Source organism: Lepisma saccharinum, chromosome 12 (assembly GCF_977018435.1).
Source record: "Lepisma saccharinum chromosome 12, izLepSacc3.1, whole genome shotgun sequence".
NCBI lineage: Eukaryota > Metazoa > Arthropoda > Insecta > Zygentoma > Lepismatidae > Lepisma > Lepisma saccharinum.
In genome coordinates this window covers 60,292,541-60,311,545 of record NC_139240.1, presented here as the reverse complement: position 1 = coordinate 60,311,545, position 19,005 = coordinate 60,292,541, and the positions used below count along the sequence as shown (strand labels likewise).

At 38.3% G+C, this 19,005-nt stretch overlaps 1 protein-coding gene across 3 annotated transcripts in view; it reads left to right on the top strand.

The window, feature by feature from the left end:
* The window catches only part of LOC145996138 (transient receptor potential cation channel protein painless-like), a 44,990-nt gene extending 29,283 nt beyond the window's left edge, over positions 1 to 15,707 (top strand). For all 3 annotated transcript variants that reach the window (XM_083132469.1, XM_083132467.1, XM_083132470.1), the window contains exon 2: positions 11,177 to 15,707. In XM_083132469.1, the coding sequence (XP_082988595.1) occupies positions 11,190 to 14,039 (2,850 nt within the window). In that variant the 5' untranslated portion in view covers positions 11,177 to 11,189 and the 3' untranslated portion in view covers positions 14,040 to 15,707. The remainder of the gene's footprint in view (positions 1 to 11,176) is intronic.
* Positions 15,708 to 19,005: the final 3,298 nt, after the last annotated feature.

The following is a 19,005-nucleotide window of genomic DNA, read 5'->3' as shown; positions in this document are numbered from 1 at the left end:
TCGTCTAGTGGAAGGACCTACTCAAAGTTGGCTACTCTCACCTGGAGCTGAAGTGCAGTGTTGCTAAGTTTACGATTTCGGGACTTAGAATTCTTTCGGGTCGGTCAAATAAGATGTTGCGAAGTGTACCAAGTAAATTTCTGCCTTGGTCAGCATATTGAGTTTTTCCAATGTTATGCATACATTTACCAAGAACTTTGATTTAAAATATTCAAGAATTAAAATATTAAAATACATGTTATGCAATCACAAACTTTAGTTTTTTTTTAACTGAAAATTGGTGTAAAATAAAAAGTAAGTTCAAAATTTGCATAATTTCCAGGATAAATAGACTCCGCGAAAGTGTCCTGCAGAATTTTTTACGGACCCCGTAAAAGACAAAAATGCCGGAAAGTATCGGCTGATATCGGTAAATAAATTCCAACCGATATTTTCCGATACCAACGGGATCAGTATCGCCTCAGCCCTACTTTTAATGCATCAATCGACACAACTAAACGTGTAATTTTGTTATCTTTGAAATGATCTTGTCTGCCAACTGATGCATTCTTAGTGCATCACAGGAAACACCCGCTGGTAGAAGTACTCTCTTATGCATTTCTGTGTGTATTTTGACCACCAAAAAATTGCATCATTTGCAGTCTATGGAAGTTAATGTGTTATTAGAATCAACATGTCTGTCAATTGACACGTTTTCGATTCTGTGTGTAGTTTCTCCTGGAAATGGGGCCTCTCCGATCTGGTACACACAGAAAACTAAATGCAGCATATCGATTGATGCACTAAAGCGTGTTTTATGGATTTCTTGAAAGAATCAGATTCACATTTGATGCATTTGGGTGCATTTTCTACACAACATGGCGAGTATGTGATAAGTGAGTCAGGTGTGTGCTCCGATGAAATTCTATTTTAATACTACAACAGGCAACTGAAGACTATATATTGCTGAGACTTGTTATGTAAGTATACTAAGTTTATTGACATTTACTTAAAAGTCAATATAAGTGCATATTCAATGAGTTATGAACGTAAAACTTGATCTTTTCGTTAAACTGTCTTGATAAACAAACATTCACTTGTTATCAGTGTTGCCAATTCATCTGCATCGGAGTTCACAGACTATCACCTTCTTGTGCTTTAGTGGGTGCTCAGTTGCTGTCCATATAGACATTTACTGTGCTGTGTGTTTGTGTGTTTGTTCTAACGTAAAGAATGAGCAATTGTGGTGAGTGTAATAAACCAGTTTCTCGGAATGATGTTAACGCCAAAATAGTATGTACTGACTGTTCCAAGCTATGGCATATTAAATGTGTGAACATTAATGAAACCGATCTGGAGTTTTATAAATCTGAAAATCGACCATGGAGGTGTAAATCATGCAACTCTAAAAAAAGACGATCTATGCATTCTGAAGAACCTTTAGTAGAAGGTGTTCCCTCTTTGCAAAACATTTTTGATTCTGTGAAAGAGTTAAAGGAAGAACTTATTAATGTTAAAAAAACAACTAAGGAGACGGAAATTGAACTTGGTAAATCATTAGAACTGTTACATGTAAAAATGGATGATAATTCTAATCTAATAAAATCCCAGTCGGACAAAATCAATGCCTGCCTCGCCCACATCGAAGAACTGAAAAAGGAGAATACCGAGTTGAAACAAGAATTAAAAAACACTAAAGTTCAACTTGATGAATTGGAGCAATATAGCAGAAGGAATGCATTGGAAATTATTGGTATTCCAGGAAAATCTAACGAAAATGTTTATCAAACTGTTATGGATGTTGGTAGGGCCCTTGATTTGGAAATTAAAGAGGAAATGATAGATGTATGTCATAGGCTTAAGAATTCTAGCAATCATAATTCTCCGGGTATAATTGTAAAGTTTGTAAGAAGAGTGGATAAGGATAAAATGATTGAAAAACGCAAGGTAAAAAGAAATTTAAATACAAATCATCTGGGGTTTACGAATAATCAGCCAATATATATTAACCATTGCCTTACTCCATATAGGAAAACCATTTTCGGACAAGCTAGGAAATTACAAAGAGAAAAAAACTATGCCTATCTTTGGATTGACAGTTCTGGCTCTATTCGTTTAAGAAAGACCCCAAATGACAGGCAAGTTTTTGTAATAAAAACTGAAACAGATATACAGAATATTATGTAATCATGGTGAGTTGAGTCACGGATTATAATGAATCACATAATGAATTGAATTTATACTATCAAAATGTAAGAGGTATTAATACTAAGCTTAATGATGTATATCTAAGTATTCTAAATGAAAACTATGATGTAATTGTTTTTACAGAAACTTGGCTTTCCAATGTTATTAACAACTGTGAATTTATTGATACTCGCTATGCTGTATTTAGGCAAGATCGGTTACATAGAAGAGGTGGTGGCGCATTAATTGCAGTAAAGAGTACTTTGAGGACCAAGAACATTGAAATAACTATAGAAAATATTCAGATTGTTTGTGTTAAGATAATAACTAGTGTTTCTTCCATTATAATGGTTACAGTTTATTTCCCACCTAATACTAAATTACAAATTTACAATATGTTTTTTGCCAGAATGGAAGAGCTATGTAATATACATTCTTGTGGTCTGATTATTGTAGGAGATTTTAATATTCCAGAAATTGTAGATTCTAATTACGACTTAGAAAATGGTTGTCCTCTTTCCTTAACATTATTTAGATTTTTAAGTTTACTGGAATTACAAAGCATAAATAATGTAAAAAATAACAACGGAAAAACGTTGGATTTGGTACTGACCAACTTGTCTAACAATGTCGTGGTTAATCATAACTCCTTCCCTCTTCTAAGCCCTGATGCTCATCATCCTCCCTTATTACTTCAAGTCCACCGCTTTTATGACAAAACTATTCATAATGTTAAGTCACGTTCTATTTATACATATGATTACCGTAATGCCGATTTTTTCAATATATATAGAAATCTTAATCAAACTGATTGGAATCCTTTAACATTATTTAAGAATCCCAACGTAGCATTGGACTACTTTTATGAAATTTTAGATAAAATTATTCGTAATAATGTACCCATAAGGAAGCGTAATAAGAGAAAATCTTACCCGCCTTGGTTTACACTGGATATTATAAGATTACTTAAATATAAAGAATATTATAGACATAGACGTAAATTGTCAGAATATAACCAGAAGAAATTTGTTGAATTACGCAGAAAATCAAAATCTATGATAACTAAAGCTTACAAGATTTACATAAAGAATTCTGAAGAATCCATAAAAAATAATCCTAGGTCTTTTTGGAGTTATATTAAGGGTAAAAAGAAATCAACTAATAATCAGTGTAGTTTAACCTATAATGGAGTATTACTTGACAATAACAAAGATATAGCTAATGGTTTTGCGCAATTCTTTAAGAGCGTTTTTAATGATTCTATTCCAACTTACTCAATTCCCAGTGAAGTACCTATGATAGTAAATCAACCATTAGTATTAGATAGTATTACTGAATCTGAATGTGAAACTTCTATTAGAAAACTGAAATCGAAGAAAGCTAGTGGTCCAGATAGTATACCAGTTTACATATTTAAAGGATGTACTGATTGCTTATTGTTTCCTCTATGCACCATATTTAATTTGATTATAACCACCCAAATTTTCCCCGATAGGTGGAAAATAAGTAAAGTAACTCCTATACCAAAATCTGGTAACGCCAATGAAATCATCAATTATAGGCCTATATCTTTAATTTCAACACCAGCAAAAATTTTTGAACACATTTTATATAATAGAATTTGTTATCATGTTAAACCGTATATAACTCACCATCAGCATGGTTTTATATCCAAAAGATCAACCTTAACTAATCTTATCTCATTTACCCAATTTTTGGCAGACTCATTTAACAATGGTTACTCTGTTGATACTATTTATACAGATTTTGCTAAAGCTTTTGATAAGTTAGATCATGATATATTAATATATAAGTTAGCAAATTTCGGTTTTTCGTTTCCACTGTTAAAATTAATAGCATCGTATTTAAAAAATAGGAAATTTTATGTCACCTACAATTTTGAATCATCCCCTTTATATTGTGTTACATCTGGTGTTCCGCAAGGCTCAAATTTGGGTCCCTTACTTTTTATAATATTTATTAATGATTTATCCTCTGTTATAAAAAATTCTAATTATCTGCTTTATGCTGATGACCTAAAAATATTTAAATCCATTACAAATATAAGTGATTTAGCGCAATTACAGAAAGATATAAACAACTGCTTTCAGTGGAGTGTCACCAATAAGTTAGATTTTAATATAAGTAAATGCAGAACTATTACGTTTAGCAGACATAACTTATCTTATACTCATAACTATACTATGAATGGAATAGTTTTAAATAGAGTTAAACTTATAAAGGATTTGGGACTTTTACTCGACTCAAGGCTTACTCACAGAGAGCACGTACAAACATTAGTATCGGATGCATTTAGAATTTTAGGCTTTATATTTAGAACTACCAGAGAAATTAATAATATTCAAGCTATTGCTTCAATATACAATTCGATATTAAGAAGTAAGTTAGAGTATGTTAGTGTCATCTGGGATCCTTATTTTCAATGCTACAGTGATTTAATTGAAAATGTTCAGAATAAGTTCGTAAGATATTTATATTACAAAAAATTTAAAAGATCTTCATATTTAGAAAGAATATCCTATAATACTATTTTATCTGAATTTGGGTTCTCTTCATTACAATCAAGAAGAGAACTAGCCAAACATATTTTACTTTATAAATTTATAAATAACTTAATTGATGCTCAAGATTGTCTTCAGTTGATAGGATTCACAATTAAACCTAGAACGCTTCGTTCTTATTTGCCATTTTCTTTCGTTAATTCTAAAAATATTGTACATCAGAATTCAGTAATGGTTCAAATATGTAAAGCTCATAATGTACTAATACAAAATAATGTTAATATTGATTTTGCTATGTCCTACAAGAAATATTTATCTGTCATTAAACAATTTTATTCTTAATTAGTATTTTGTTTAGAAAATTGTAATTCTATATTTCAAGTTATTTTATCAATGCTAAATATAATTTTATAATACAATATAATATAACACAAACTGAAAATAGGCATTAATATCATTTAATTATTTGTGTATATGCAATTGGTTTATGTGTTTGTATATGTTAATATTTATGTTTATGTATATGTTAATATATGTTTATGTATATGGATATTATGTACTATAGTTTATTTACTTGTAAGCCCCCGTTGTAAGTGGAGCAATAGCTCTGTTATGGGGAGTATGTATAAATAAAATAAAATAAAATAAAATTTTTGTATGTAAGAAACACCAAACTTCATCATTTGATTCAAGTGAGGATTTATTTCAGTCGAGATGCATTTCAATGCATCAGTTGATGTTCCTTGATGCATCTTTTTGGATGATGAACTTAAACGTGCAGACGAAACATTCGAGTGCCTCATCAAAAGAGATGCATTCTGGTGCATCAAAACGCATCAACTGTTTCTTTCACAACATACAAAAATGCACCCAAATGCATCAAAGGTGAAGAATATGAATGTTTGAAGAAGCCATAAAAAGACACTTTAGTGCATCAATCGATGCATTCTGGTGCATCAATCGATATGATGCATTTAGTTCTCTAAGTGACCGTAGTGGCTAAAGCTGTCGTTTTGTAATCGATGGATGGAGGGTTCGAATCCGGGTGGAGCCACGCTCTTAAGCTTGGCCAGCTATTTTGGAAGTCTCCTCTCTTTCGAAAAACTGCTGCCATGTTCCAAAATCTAAAAAAATACATCAGCTAAAGAGTTCCTTCTAGAGCATTCACGTGAATCGTCGTGTGGTTTGCATTTGTTGTTGGCGCGGTGGCCTAGTCGTTAGCAGGGGCGCCGACTTGTCAAAATTATTGGGGGGGGCTCTCATCACTGAAATAAATGAATGATGACTCACTCCCTCTCTTTTTTAAAAAATAAAAAATACGTCTTCGTATAGCAGTTTTTAAGCAGCTATTATATTCCTCATGCAAATGAAATGTAACATGAAAAACGTTTAGAAAATGTTTCAAAGTCTCTTTATGTCTTTTGTGTCTGCTCATTTGTTTTTTAGATAACAATTAACATTTTTATTGAAAAGTATGTATTTACATTAAGAGACCAACCTAAAAGTTTTATGCCGACCTCGGTGGCCGAGCGTGTTGGGTGGTAGACTCAACCCGCTTTGATCCAGAGGTCTCGGGTTCGAGTCCCGGCGAGGGCATGGGCGTGTTTTAATGTCCGCAACAGACACGTGATGGGTTGCAAATAACCCATAAAATAAACAATATTTAACAGTTTTATTTAATTATTTACATAAATGCTAACACAAATCGCAGGAAAATGGTTTTACTTTTTTGTTCTTGCTACAATATTTTACTTCTTAAATTTAATTTTGCAATAATAAAAACAAATAGCATATACACTAAGATATAAATTCACATACACAACAAAAACATATGAACATGATCTAAAAATAAAGCAAAAGTTGCTCTACGCAGTGGGTTATTTTTTATGAACTTATTAACGAGCGGTCTCAGGTCCAAATTATCAAGCACAGTTTGATGTATGTGAAGTACCGCTAAGCTGCTTAGTCTCTTCTACCTCATTGTAGATCTCAAATATGTCTTTAGTCGGCTAATAACACTGAATGACCTTTCGGCTGTGGCTGTCGTCACTGGCACAGTGCGGAGGACCATCATGAATCTTCCAAAAGAAACTTCCTTATGTCACGCATGGTAGTTAGAACCACTTTCTTCTGTTTGGCAATATCACCAAGCATGGACATGTGTAAGGAGAGCCTATCGACATCCAAATATTGGCGAAAGAATTCTCGCGTTTGCTGAAACTTTGTTGTGCAACTGTTCACAACCGAGATGCATTCTTTCTCTACGGCTGTTACTTTTTGTAGTCCTGTAGATTCATGTCCTTGTTTAACACATGATTTTGCTGTGTCACACACGTCAGTGTATATTGATTTATAATACTATTTTGGAGTGTAGAACTTGTGATGTTTGGCAGCATCAGGATTTTCAAGTCTCTTAGGGACCTGACGTTGCCGGGGCAATTCTGGCTCAACGAGGCTCGGTTTGCCCTCTGTGCATTTCAGCCAGAACTGCTCAAAACAAATTCGCTTTTCTTGAAAGATGTCAGTCAAGTATTTTAGTTTTGATTCTACTTCTGTAGAACCAATGCGTTGAGACTGAATCTTACAGTTTACCTCTTCTATTTGACCCATCACATGGCAGTAGAGGGAGAGAAAGAAAAATGTCTTGAGGTGAAGCATTGTCTCCAGGTATCCAGCACATTTTAATGTTGCGTCAGTAGAATCCTCTTCAGAATAATTCTCAAGAAAATTGAGAAGGTTCTCATAGTTCCTTAAGATCTGTTGCATACTGGAGGCTCTCAAAGTCCACCGACGAGGGCAAAGTGGTCGCAGTCCAGTATGGCCAGCCTTCTCATTCACATCAATAATATTCCTAAATATTTGCATTCTTTTAGGGGAAAACAGTCTTTAACAAGTCGTTGGCTAAATTCATTATGTCTCTGATTAATATATGTATAATAGTAAATAATAATTATATACGTACTTAGTATATAGTTATAAGTTATGTGTTTTGCTGTTTCCGGTCATAGCCCCCCAAAGTTGATGGTCTAGAACATTTCAAATGTGTATTTAAAGTTAAGTTCATGTGGCACAATTCAAAGTAAACTTTAAAAGAGAAGAAAAATAATACATTAGATCCTCTTAAGCAAAATTATTGGGGGGGCTCTGCCCCCACATCATTAACATTTGGGGGGGGGGGCTCGAGCCCCCCTAAGCCCCATGGAGTCGGCGCCTATGGTCGTTAGGGCATCTGACTGGCACGCGGGAGACCCAGGTTCGATTCCCGGAATGGGTCATCAAAGGTCGGAAAGTGGCTCTGTGGGGCACCCAACCTCAAATGAATGAGTACTTGGGGGCAACCCTGGAAGGTAAAGACTCCACTTTATATAGGAGGGGAAGTCAGTAAATAGGTCACAAACTGATGTGGGATAGCTGAAAATAGTAGTGAGTAGTTTCTAAAGGTGTCAGTAGGTGGCAGCACAATGCAGCCTGATGATATTCTGTTAGCAGTGGTTAGATAGCAGACGCACGCATGGACAGCTCAGTTTAGAAATGACGACCGTGCTTCTATGAGTGTACGTGGAGATGATACGGGTGGAGAAGATGATTTGAGCTGACAGGCGAGTGACGATAGCATAGAAACTACAATAGGATAATTTAGCCTACAGCATAATATATGATCGTTTGAATATTTGAAAAGTGTGCGCACGGTGGTGGCAAACATTTCGCGGATGATGAAGATGTTGAACGTGAGGTGCGACTGTGGTTGGGACAGCAGCTCAAAGACTTTTATGCAGCACTTTTTGGGGACAGATAAAGCGATGGGATTAAGTGTATCAATGTTGGTGGTGATTATGTTGAAAATTAAAAACGGTTTTCAAGTCAGTATCTCACTTAGTATATTTTTTAATAAACGTTTGTGACCTACGGTATTGAGGATATGATGAGAATTGTATAGCGGTAAAACTATCATATGCGGGAAGTCGCTCTAACTCGTTCATTCTCTACTTTTTTACATTCGTACTTACCCATTCTGCATTGCGAAACATTGTTTAACAAGGGATTTCGCTTTGTTTTTTAACGAACACGCAAAATGGCGGGCAAATCTTGACTAGCGTTGTGTTTCAAACGGCAAAGCAGTCCCGCATAGCCCCGAAAACCATTCCCGCATAGCCCCAAGAACCATTCACGATAGCCCCACGCACCATCACGGAAAGGTTAGGTTAGGTTGCTTTAGGTTGGGCAATATAGTGAAAAAACTGTGCGTTTGGAAACACTTGCCGGGGATTACGTCATCATATGCTCGCAACATCCGGTTCAAGTACATGGATGAAAATGCAAGCAACAGCTTTCGTGCATCGGACATTATTATAGAAAAATACATGATTTAGCGGCCAAATACATTGAAAAATGCGACACTTCCACGACCTTCCGAAATTACACAGAAACTCAATTCCGTAAGTACTTTCTCCTGTAAATTTGAAGAAATCCATTTCCGGGATATGACATTTTTAACGTATTTTTTAATAAATGTTTGTCACCTACTTACCTATGTATAGGTATTGAGGATATGATGAGAATTGTATACATGCACAGTATTATGATATTATCACATACACTTCCATTTTGTCTGGGAAATTTGGCGAACGAAAGTATGACTTGTCGCCCCCACTGTCTGAATTTAGACATTCTATATTAAGTATGGACTCTGCCTCCATGCGAGAGACCCGGGTTCCATCCCCTGCGGGGGAGAATCGGAATTTTTTCCGCCTGTTCAAGCGGCTCCAGCGCCCACCCAGCGTCGTATAAAATGGGCACCTGGAGCAAAGTCTGGGGGTAAAGGCGGTCAGAAGCGTGGTGCTGATCCTGCCTTTAACTACAAGGTGAGGAAATTTTCTTGTGAAAGAAATCTGAGAATACCGCGCTGGCACGGTTTCGGTGTTTTTTCGTTTAAAAAAAAACACTGCTAAACCTGGCAACAGTGAGATCTCCTCTCTTCCGCGACAGCGAAAGAATTTATCGACCGGGCGAACGACCAAAGGGTAATCATGCGTTGAGGGGGTTGGGCGAAGAGCCCGCACTGCGATATATCTCTGTCCAATTTGATATCACGGAGCTCTCGCGAAGAGATTGGGGCTACCACTCGCCCCCGCTCTCCATAAATGAGGTTTAAGAATCTGAAGTGGGGAAATGAAAAGGCAGTTCTCTCCGCGTTAGCTGGGGGGGACTCGCAGCATCATGCTTAAAGACTCGGCTGCGGAATATACAGGGTGAGTGACCTAAAATTACCAACGGAAATATTTCGTGAACAACAATAAATATTGAAAAACTGCTTTCGCAGATATAAAGGTATGAGAGGGGTTCATGAAAGTAGTGGACACAATACGTTCATCTACGTAAGGAAGTACGATTTTGAACACAAACTTACGTTTGTTTGTTTTTAATGGAAACCCCATATTATTTTAGTGCAATTGAAAGTGGGTAAAAAATCATTGCAAATGCGTTTGTTAAATTGTAATACGTGAAGTCGTTCTCAAGCAATTGTAACCTGAAGTTGAGCGTGATATACAACGGCTGAGATGAACCTCAGCAGTTCATTCATGTTTCTATCGGAGGAAAATATCAAGAATGAAAAATCAAGGAACTATTATGAATGGTTTTCTCAGCAACAGTTCTGACGTACGTACACTATCACAAACGTCAGTGAACTTCTGTTTCGAATCGCTAAACCCTTCACATATATAGAGCCATGCTACTAGGGACTGGAACTACAGTTTAAAGTGAAGTCGGAATCACTGGGAACGTGCCAACTCAAAATCGAACCCGGGACTCATTCATTACATTGGCACTACGCCACCGGAAAGCTCTATCATACTGGTAGGCCCTTGCTTTATTTGACAAATTTGATACAAAACAATTAGATAGAAAGAAATGTATAAGGTGCACAGTTTGAAAGTTTAAAACTTAAAGATTTGTCATGACCAAACAAGAACAGTTGATTGTACCGATCTCGTAGTTACGTCGTAAAAACTGTGTAAAGTTCTTTCATTCTTTTTTACTTACCCTGTATATTCCCAGCAGTGGTTTATAATTTTTCCATAACTTTCCCATCTGAGGGTAAGTATATACTTAGGGGGTGTAAAAGTAAATTTAGAGACCGTAAATGAATCCCTTGTGAAAAATTTTAGGTGATTTTGTGGACATTTGGGGAGCTGTTGAGGACGTGTGGACTTCAAAAACCCTTAAAGAAGGTGTCAAGTAGCAGGTGTGCACGGACGTGATGTCATTGGGCATGTACTCAGTTGCAGATGCTGATGTCATCCTGCAAAGTCATCCATTTTCGACATTCCGATTCACAACTGCAGCGATGCCGTGCTGTAGAAGTCCACACTTTCCTCTCGAAAGAGTTCTCCGTCTTGAAATTATCTCATTTAGAACGTATGCCTCACTTATTACGAAATTGATATAGAGAATGTATAGTTAACACTGAGATGTTCTTGTCATTTCAGGCCAGACTGAAGCATGGCGGATGCACATCTGTGCCACTCTGCAAGTCTCTGCTCCAACGATCCGTATGAGGACCTGATGGACGCCCTCCAGCAGCGGAACCTCAAAGGATTCGTCAGCATCATCAGCGAGGGCGACTCGGACGCCTCTGTTGACGTCAACAAGTACTACGACAACCCGCACTACAGGACCTGCCTCGATCTAGCATGCGCGGACGGGCTGGACGAATTCGTCTCTGTGCTCCTTCAACACGACGCCGACCCGAACAAGTTCAACGCCTTCCGGAAGCGAGCTCCGATTCACTTCGCCGCGGAGGGTGGTCACCCGAAAGTCCTGGAGCTGCTTCTGGAGTACAAGGCCGATGCCAACGCCGTGAACGACTTCGGACGCACCGCTCTGCACGTGCTGGCTGAGCGGTCCGCTGCAGCTTGGGTGAAGAAGGCCTCAGCGGACGAAACCGAGAAGGAAGATCCCGTCGACAGGTTCGACCAGTGTCTGCGGATCCTCTTGAACCACGGGCAAGTTGAAGTCAACAAGATGGACAGAGGGGGAACTACCGCGGCGCACCTAGCGGCACTTCGAGGAGGTAAAAGCGCAGTGAAGATCTTACTCGAACACAACGCAAACATCGACTACAAGGTCAACGAGAAATCGGCCAGGGATTACATTGAGCAGAAGTTTCCCGAGCTGCTCAAGGAACTGAACCTAGAGCTGACGGCAACGGACTCTGGTGCTCCCGAAACCGACCTCAAGACCTCGCTGTTCCACTGTTTGTACAAGGGAGATTACGTCAAGTTCGTTCCGCTCGTCAGGAGGGCAGTGGATGATCGCCTAAGCCTAAATGGTAGCGACGGGAAATACACACTGCTACAATACGCTTGCGACAATGGAAAAGCAAACTTCGTGTCGACGCTACTGAACATGGACGCCAGCCCCAATGCTATCTGCAGCTCCAACAGCTGGAGCCCCATGCTGCTTGCAGCTTACCATGGATACTTTGAAATCCTTACGCTTTTCCTGAAAGAGGAGAAGACAGACCTATCAGTCGTTGATAGCGACGACAGAAAAGAAACAGTATTGCACAAGGTGACAAAGATGGAATCCAAGACAATAATCAACAAGGAAAAGGTAGATTACAGGAAATGCCTACATCTTCTCTTGGACAATGAAAATTACAGAAGCAAGCTCGACATCAACGCCATGGACGCAATTGGCAACACCCCGCTTCATTACGCCGCGAAGAATAGGGACGAGGAGATGATAATGACTCTGCTAAAGAACGGAGCTTACATAGGAGTCAAAAACATATTTAACGACCCAGCAGTGACAAACATCGATCCTAAGATATTGGAGACCTTCTTAGACGACTGCTTTAACACGAACAAGGAATCGGCCCATGAGCAGAATTACCAGGTAACATTCAAGTACGACTTTCTCCGACCTCCAAACGACGCTACCAACATTTCGAACTCTGAAAACACAGAAGCCTTCCTCAAAGATCAGAAGAAGCCGACATTCGTGCTTGCACCGGAAACCAAACCGCTCCTTTACATAGGTAGGTCGAAAGAGCACAAGCACTTACTCAAACATCCAATCTTTTCAAGCTTCCTCTTCCTTAAGTGGCACAAAATCAGGCTCTTCTTCTACGGAAATCTCCTTTTCTACTGCTTCTTCACCTTATTCCTTACGGGATACATTTTGTCCGAATTTGGCAGCAACAATAGCAACTCAACGCTAACCGATAAGCTGGATATTGAAGCTGCTCCCACAGAGGAAACAGAGCAGGGAATGGCAAAAATTAATTGCTGCTGGATTCTTGCAACGGTCTTCCTAGCATTGTTCACAGCCAAAGAAATTTTCCAATTTGCTGTTTCACCAAGGCTGTATCTTTTGAATTTCGAAAACCTAATGGAGGTTGTCCTTATTGTCTCCACGTGTGTCATCCTGTTTAGTTGCACAGGCCAGTACACGAAGCAGCACTTTGCAGCCGTGGCAGTTCTTTTGGTGTGGACAGAGCTTGTTCTCCTTATAGGTCGTCACCCCCAACTCTCAACATACATAACAATGCTCACAACAGTGAGCCTGAACTTCGCCATATTCTTGCTTTGGTACTCCATCCTCATAATTGCCTTTGCCTTGAGCTTCTACATTCTGTTCCACCAATGCGAAGGAGACGAGTGCGATGAGAACTTGTTCTTGACTCCTTTCACGGCTCTGTTCAAAACGTCGGTCATGTTGACCGGTGAATTCGACCTTGGGACCATCCCATTCGACTCCTACTGCATCACGAGTCATCTAATCTTCATCCTATTCCTGTTCCTCATCGCTATTGTTCTGATGAACCTTCTGAATGGCTTAGCTGTCAGCGACACTCAGGCGATCCAGGACAAGGCTGAACTTGTCAGTTACATATCGAGAGTAGAACTGGTCTCCTATATTGAATGCATGTTGCTTGGGGATCCCTTTAAGCCTCTTGACAACTGTCACTCTTGCCAGAGACGAGATTGCTCCTTCTGCTCTCTATGCAAGTCAGTCGTGCAGTGGGGCTGGATAAAGACCTGGGTCCAAAGAATTACGTTCAGTAAGAGCACGCTTCTCTTCCCGGATACAATACCCAATGACCAAATCGGCGTCTACGTTAATCAGAACGGCAGAATAGCCCCGTCCTGTTGCAAGACTTGCAAGGGATGTGGACGATGCTTGATGCACGCGGATATAGTTCGCTCGGCACAGAACATCCTAGCTAAGAAAGGAGAGAGAACAGAAGGCCAGGAAATCAGGAACGAACTAGAGGCCTTAAAAGCTCTAGTGGAAACAAGGATGAATAGGATAGAGAGGTTGATTGAAAGTATTAGGGGCTCCTAAGAGGGTGGCGTCTAGGTACAGAATAAGTCAAACAAAATTGCTTGTAGGGCTATGAGTTACGTAAACGCATTACTAGCTTTTGCTTTACGGTTTGGCCATAGAATAAAACCACTCATGAGCAGTCTGAGTTTAAAAAATCTGTATTAACAATTGCTCTCTCCCCACGCGAGTGCCCTTGTAAAATAAAATAAAATTGTATTTCTTATACTCTACCAGTGCTGCCATCTTGTAGTGGTGCTCGATATTTCTCTAATTTTCATTACTGAATTGTTTTCCACTGCTTAAATAGTTGACTAATCAGACTGTTAAGTCCGCATAAATTCTTTTGATGCCCTACATATTTGCAAACTTGCTATTTGATACTGTCAATCATGGTTTCAACTCGCCTGTTTTCCCCGGGGTCCTTTCTTCTTAACGGTGACTACACAAATAACCACTGTGAAATTCAGAATTGCCTCCTGCCCATTTCCAGGCTAAGCTAGACTGTATCATTCCTGCCCAATTCCACTGACAATAGACGCCAAGTCACTAATATTACAATTGTAAGCATTTTCATGCCCTGTCTCTCTACTTCTAAAACTAAATGGAATCCATCGTGAGGTTCTTTATGGAATGGGAGTAGGGTATCAACAAAACAAGAAGTGACAGATTGGAAAACGCTACAGCACATTCAATACTGACTCACACAATACTTTTACCTTATTCGATATTGACCCTTCTGATTTGCTCATGATAATGCACTTTCATTTACACTAGTTGAAAATAAAATGCTAACACAAAACAGAGTTAAAGCTTGTTGTAATCATGTTCTATATACAAAAATATTCTTTTTCGACATGTGAGAATTAATAATATGGTGCTAGAGAGTTCTACTAATACCCACTGTGTAGATAATAATGAAATATTTTAATGTACTTAAACTGATGTTATTTTATAAATAGCTATTTCATAACTTCCCCAGATGCATGTGCCCTTGTGTGTTTCCTGTATTTTGATGAAACATGTGCAATAGAAAATTTACATAAACATATACTGTCTGACACACAACTTGTTAATATTTATTTGGCTCTAGTATCACGCAAAGAACAGTATTCTTTTTGTGCAGAATTATTTTAATACTAATTAAGACAATATGGTCAAAGATCAAAGTGTGAAAAAATCATTGTTACTCAAAGACTGATGTTTCTTTCCTAATACTACACATATTTACTATGTATGTAACATATGATTTCATAAAAGTGTTGAAGAAACGAATATGTATGTCGTGAAAATAACATGGATGGATGTTGCATTGTGTGTTTGTAATTGTTTGAAACTGTTATATCTATGGGAAAATTTAATGAACATCAATATATTGTACTTTGTAAACTAAAGCACAAAGGTATTTCAAAAGAACTTTCTCGCCAGTACATTATCAAGTATGTAGACTTCTTCAAAATATGTCAGGGATAATCATACTGAGCTTACTTTGAACAAGTATATGATTAATTCAATAGTGATAAATACAAAGAAATACGAACTCGTACTAATAATAACCATATGAACTATGACAGAAGATACCTTGTTGATACATGGTTTATTAAGATTAAGCCTATGTACTTTGAAAATATGTCAGTGTTAGGAAAATGGAGATAATATAGTTATGTTTGTAAAGTAAAAATGTTTTATACTGAATTTAGAGTTTGATTTCGTGTATTAAAACATTGCACTTGGTTCCGTAAAAGGTTACAGACCTTTCAGTTAATTATGGATTACGGGATTGTATCGAGGTAATAGAGATATAGTAATAGTAATGAAGGAATAACTATCCAAAGAGAATGCTTTGTATTTTTGTTATTTTGCGTCGCATGCCTTGTACGTTTGGCTAACGCGACGATGGGGATGAGTGATGATTAGATGAGTTTGGTGAAGGGACACTCGCAACAAAGACCCACACCCGGGGCGGGACTTGGACCCGTGAACTTTAGTGGTGATTTCGAAAGTCCCCACTAAAGGCTATCGGCTCCCAAGCCGGCGCAAACGGAATCTTCCGACTAGATTTATTTATTGTGCAAACGTAGATAACTATATATGAGAATCAGCAATGGATTATTTCTTTATTATTATTACAAATTTAATTAACTTTTTCACAGTATGTACTACATTACTAAGGAAACATTATATAAAAATGTAAACCGTAGGCGAAACTCATTACTAAAACTCAGGTCAGGATCGTATTTCGTTAAATTTATCCAACCTGCAATCTAACGTGTGCTAATTGAAATTGTAACATTGTATATTGCGACGACATATTCTTATTGCCACTTTTCATACACGTATTTCACGTCACTTTTCTGCAATTTTTGGCTAAATTCTAACAATGAGGGTTAGTGATCAGTGATGATTAGATTAAACTGTTGAAGGGGGACACACACAGAACACCCGGGCTGGAATTCGGGGCCCGCGAATTTTGAGGGCGAAATTAAAAGTCCACCACTTAACGAGCTGGGCCAGGGTGCCACCTCGCCACATTTCGTCCTTCGATAAGTTTATACAGTTGGTTATAATAAAAAATAATAATAATAATGAAACTTATTCATGACAGCGAAAGTATTAAATTGCTATCTTGTATACTCTGCAGAAATTACCAAACACGTTACATTTATAAGACTTTGGTGCAACCTGGAAGCAAACAATTCATATCTAATGATCCTAGAGGGAGCTCTCTAGCTTCAGTCGTTCCGGAGAATGCAGATTTTTAAAAAATAATAATTTCAACAGGTGTTCCGTAGCACATAAATACACGTAAATTAAATGTATTTGAAAATAACATCCCTAGAAAAATATTTTAACCTAAAAGCGACGAGGAGACAGGTGAGTGGAGAAGGTTACATAATTTAGAACTACATAATTTGTATTCATGTCCAGATATTATTCGAATAAGTCTAGAAGACATTTGTTCAAGTCATGTGGTACGAATGGGAGAGGAAAGAAGAGTTTACAGGATTCTTGTTGGGAGACCTGATGGTAAGAGACCAGTAGGAAGGCCAAGACGAAGATGGAGGGACAGACCTAAAGGAAATTGGTAAGCATGGAAAAGGTTGGGTTGATCTTGCCCAGGATAGGGACAGATGGTAGGCTTGTGTTGCTGCAGCCATAAGCCTTCGGGTTTAAGAAGGCTAGAGAGTTAGATAGTAAATTCCATAGTACCATGGTCAGATTAACGTGGTTTCTTCCTCGAGACCCCCAACATTGACAATAAATTGTTAATTAATTAAGAGGAGATACGGATCGCCTGCGAAGACGTCGAAATAGATTATCGCCCCACATAGACATACAATATTCAGTTATCACCTGCCGAAAAGTCTCACACCTTTCGAAGTATTAATAGCAGCAAGAAAATCTGTCTCTTACTTTATAGTCTCCGCACTAAACTTTTTTTTATCATTTTATACTGATCGCAAGTCCAACTGGCGGGTGACCTATTTAGCTTCATCTGTCCACCAATGTGGTCTTCGGGGTTGTGTATGCCTGGATGAGTGTCAACAAGACATAATGTCGTTCACCCGCCCATGGCGCTGCGACATTTAGAGGTACACTCAGAGAACTAAATGCAGCATATCGATTGATGCAAAAGAATGCATCGATTGCTGTACTCAAGTGTGTTTGGTGGCTTCTTCAAAGAATCAGATTCACATGTGGATGCATTTTTGTAAGTCGTGAAAGAAACACCAAAGTGCATTTTTGGATGCACATAAAGCCTGTAGCTCAGACAAAATGTTTAAGTGCATCATCCAAAAAGATGCAGGAATGTGCAACAAGTGATGCATTAAAGTGCATCTCGACTGAAAGATATCCTCACTTGAATCAAATGATGCACTTTGGTGTTTCTTTCACGACTTACAAAAATGCACCCACATGTGAATCTGATTCTTTGAAGAAGCTACAAAACACACTTTAGTGCATCAATCGATATGATGCATTTAGTTCTCTGTGTGTACCCATTGATTTAAGGCTGGATGAGCCCCAGAGCCGCTTTATTTTGGGACAAGGACGGAAAAATTGCGACCTTCGATCACTCACTCCGGAATCGAACCCGAAAAAATAAATAGTAACAATTCAATTATAACTTTTAAAATCTGTACAATCCTTGGTCTTAGGTCGCTCATAGGGGCATAGAAGTAGGGAAATAGAATGGAATGGAAATTCGTTTTGATGCACCTTGATGCGTTTTGATGCATTGAAGTGCATCTCGACTGAAATAAATCCTCACTTGAATCAAATGATGCACTTTGGTGTTTCTTTCACGACATACAAAAATTCACCCAAATGTGAATCTGATCCTTTGAAGAAGCCATAAAACACACTTTAGTACATCAATCGATGCATTCTGGTGCATCAATCGATATGATGCATTTTGTTTTCTGCATGTAGAATGCATTGATGTATTGGTATATTTTGCTTCGCATTTCTACCACTTTTCGCTAATCCCATGCTATCAAATGACGGGACGAAACAAATTAGTGACGGATACACGGCATGTTGCCAAACGTACTGTAAAACGGGGGGGAGAGAGAGTTGATCAGCGCCAATAAAAGCGACTGACACAAACAGACGTACGCTTGGCAACGTTGTAACGGGAGAGCGATGTTACCCCTACACCTTTTACTTCGCAACTGAGGTTGCTGACACTCATCGAGGCACACATCCTCGAAAACGATTGGTGGACAGATGGAACGATGTAGCAAAAAGGAGGTCAGCCGTGAGTTGGCCCCGCGGTCAGCATAATAACTTTTCGCAAAACATCCCCGCAGCTAACTCCTATGACACGGCCAAACATCTACACAGCTAACCAGATTTACACTGTGAAAATTTTATAATATGTGATGCGGTGGTGAAGCGAGCTGAGTAAGTAATTTTACTTTTTCATAGTGGATAAAGTACATTAATTTTTTTGGTAAATTTGTGATTAATAGGGAGCGGAAGT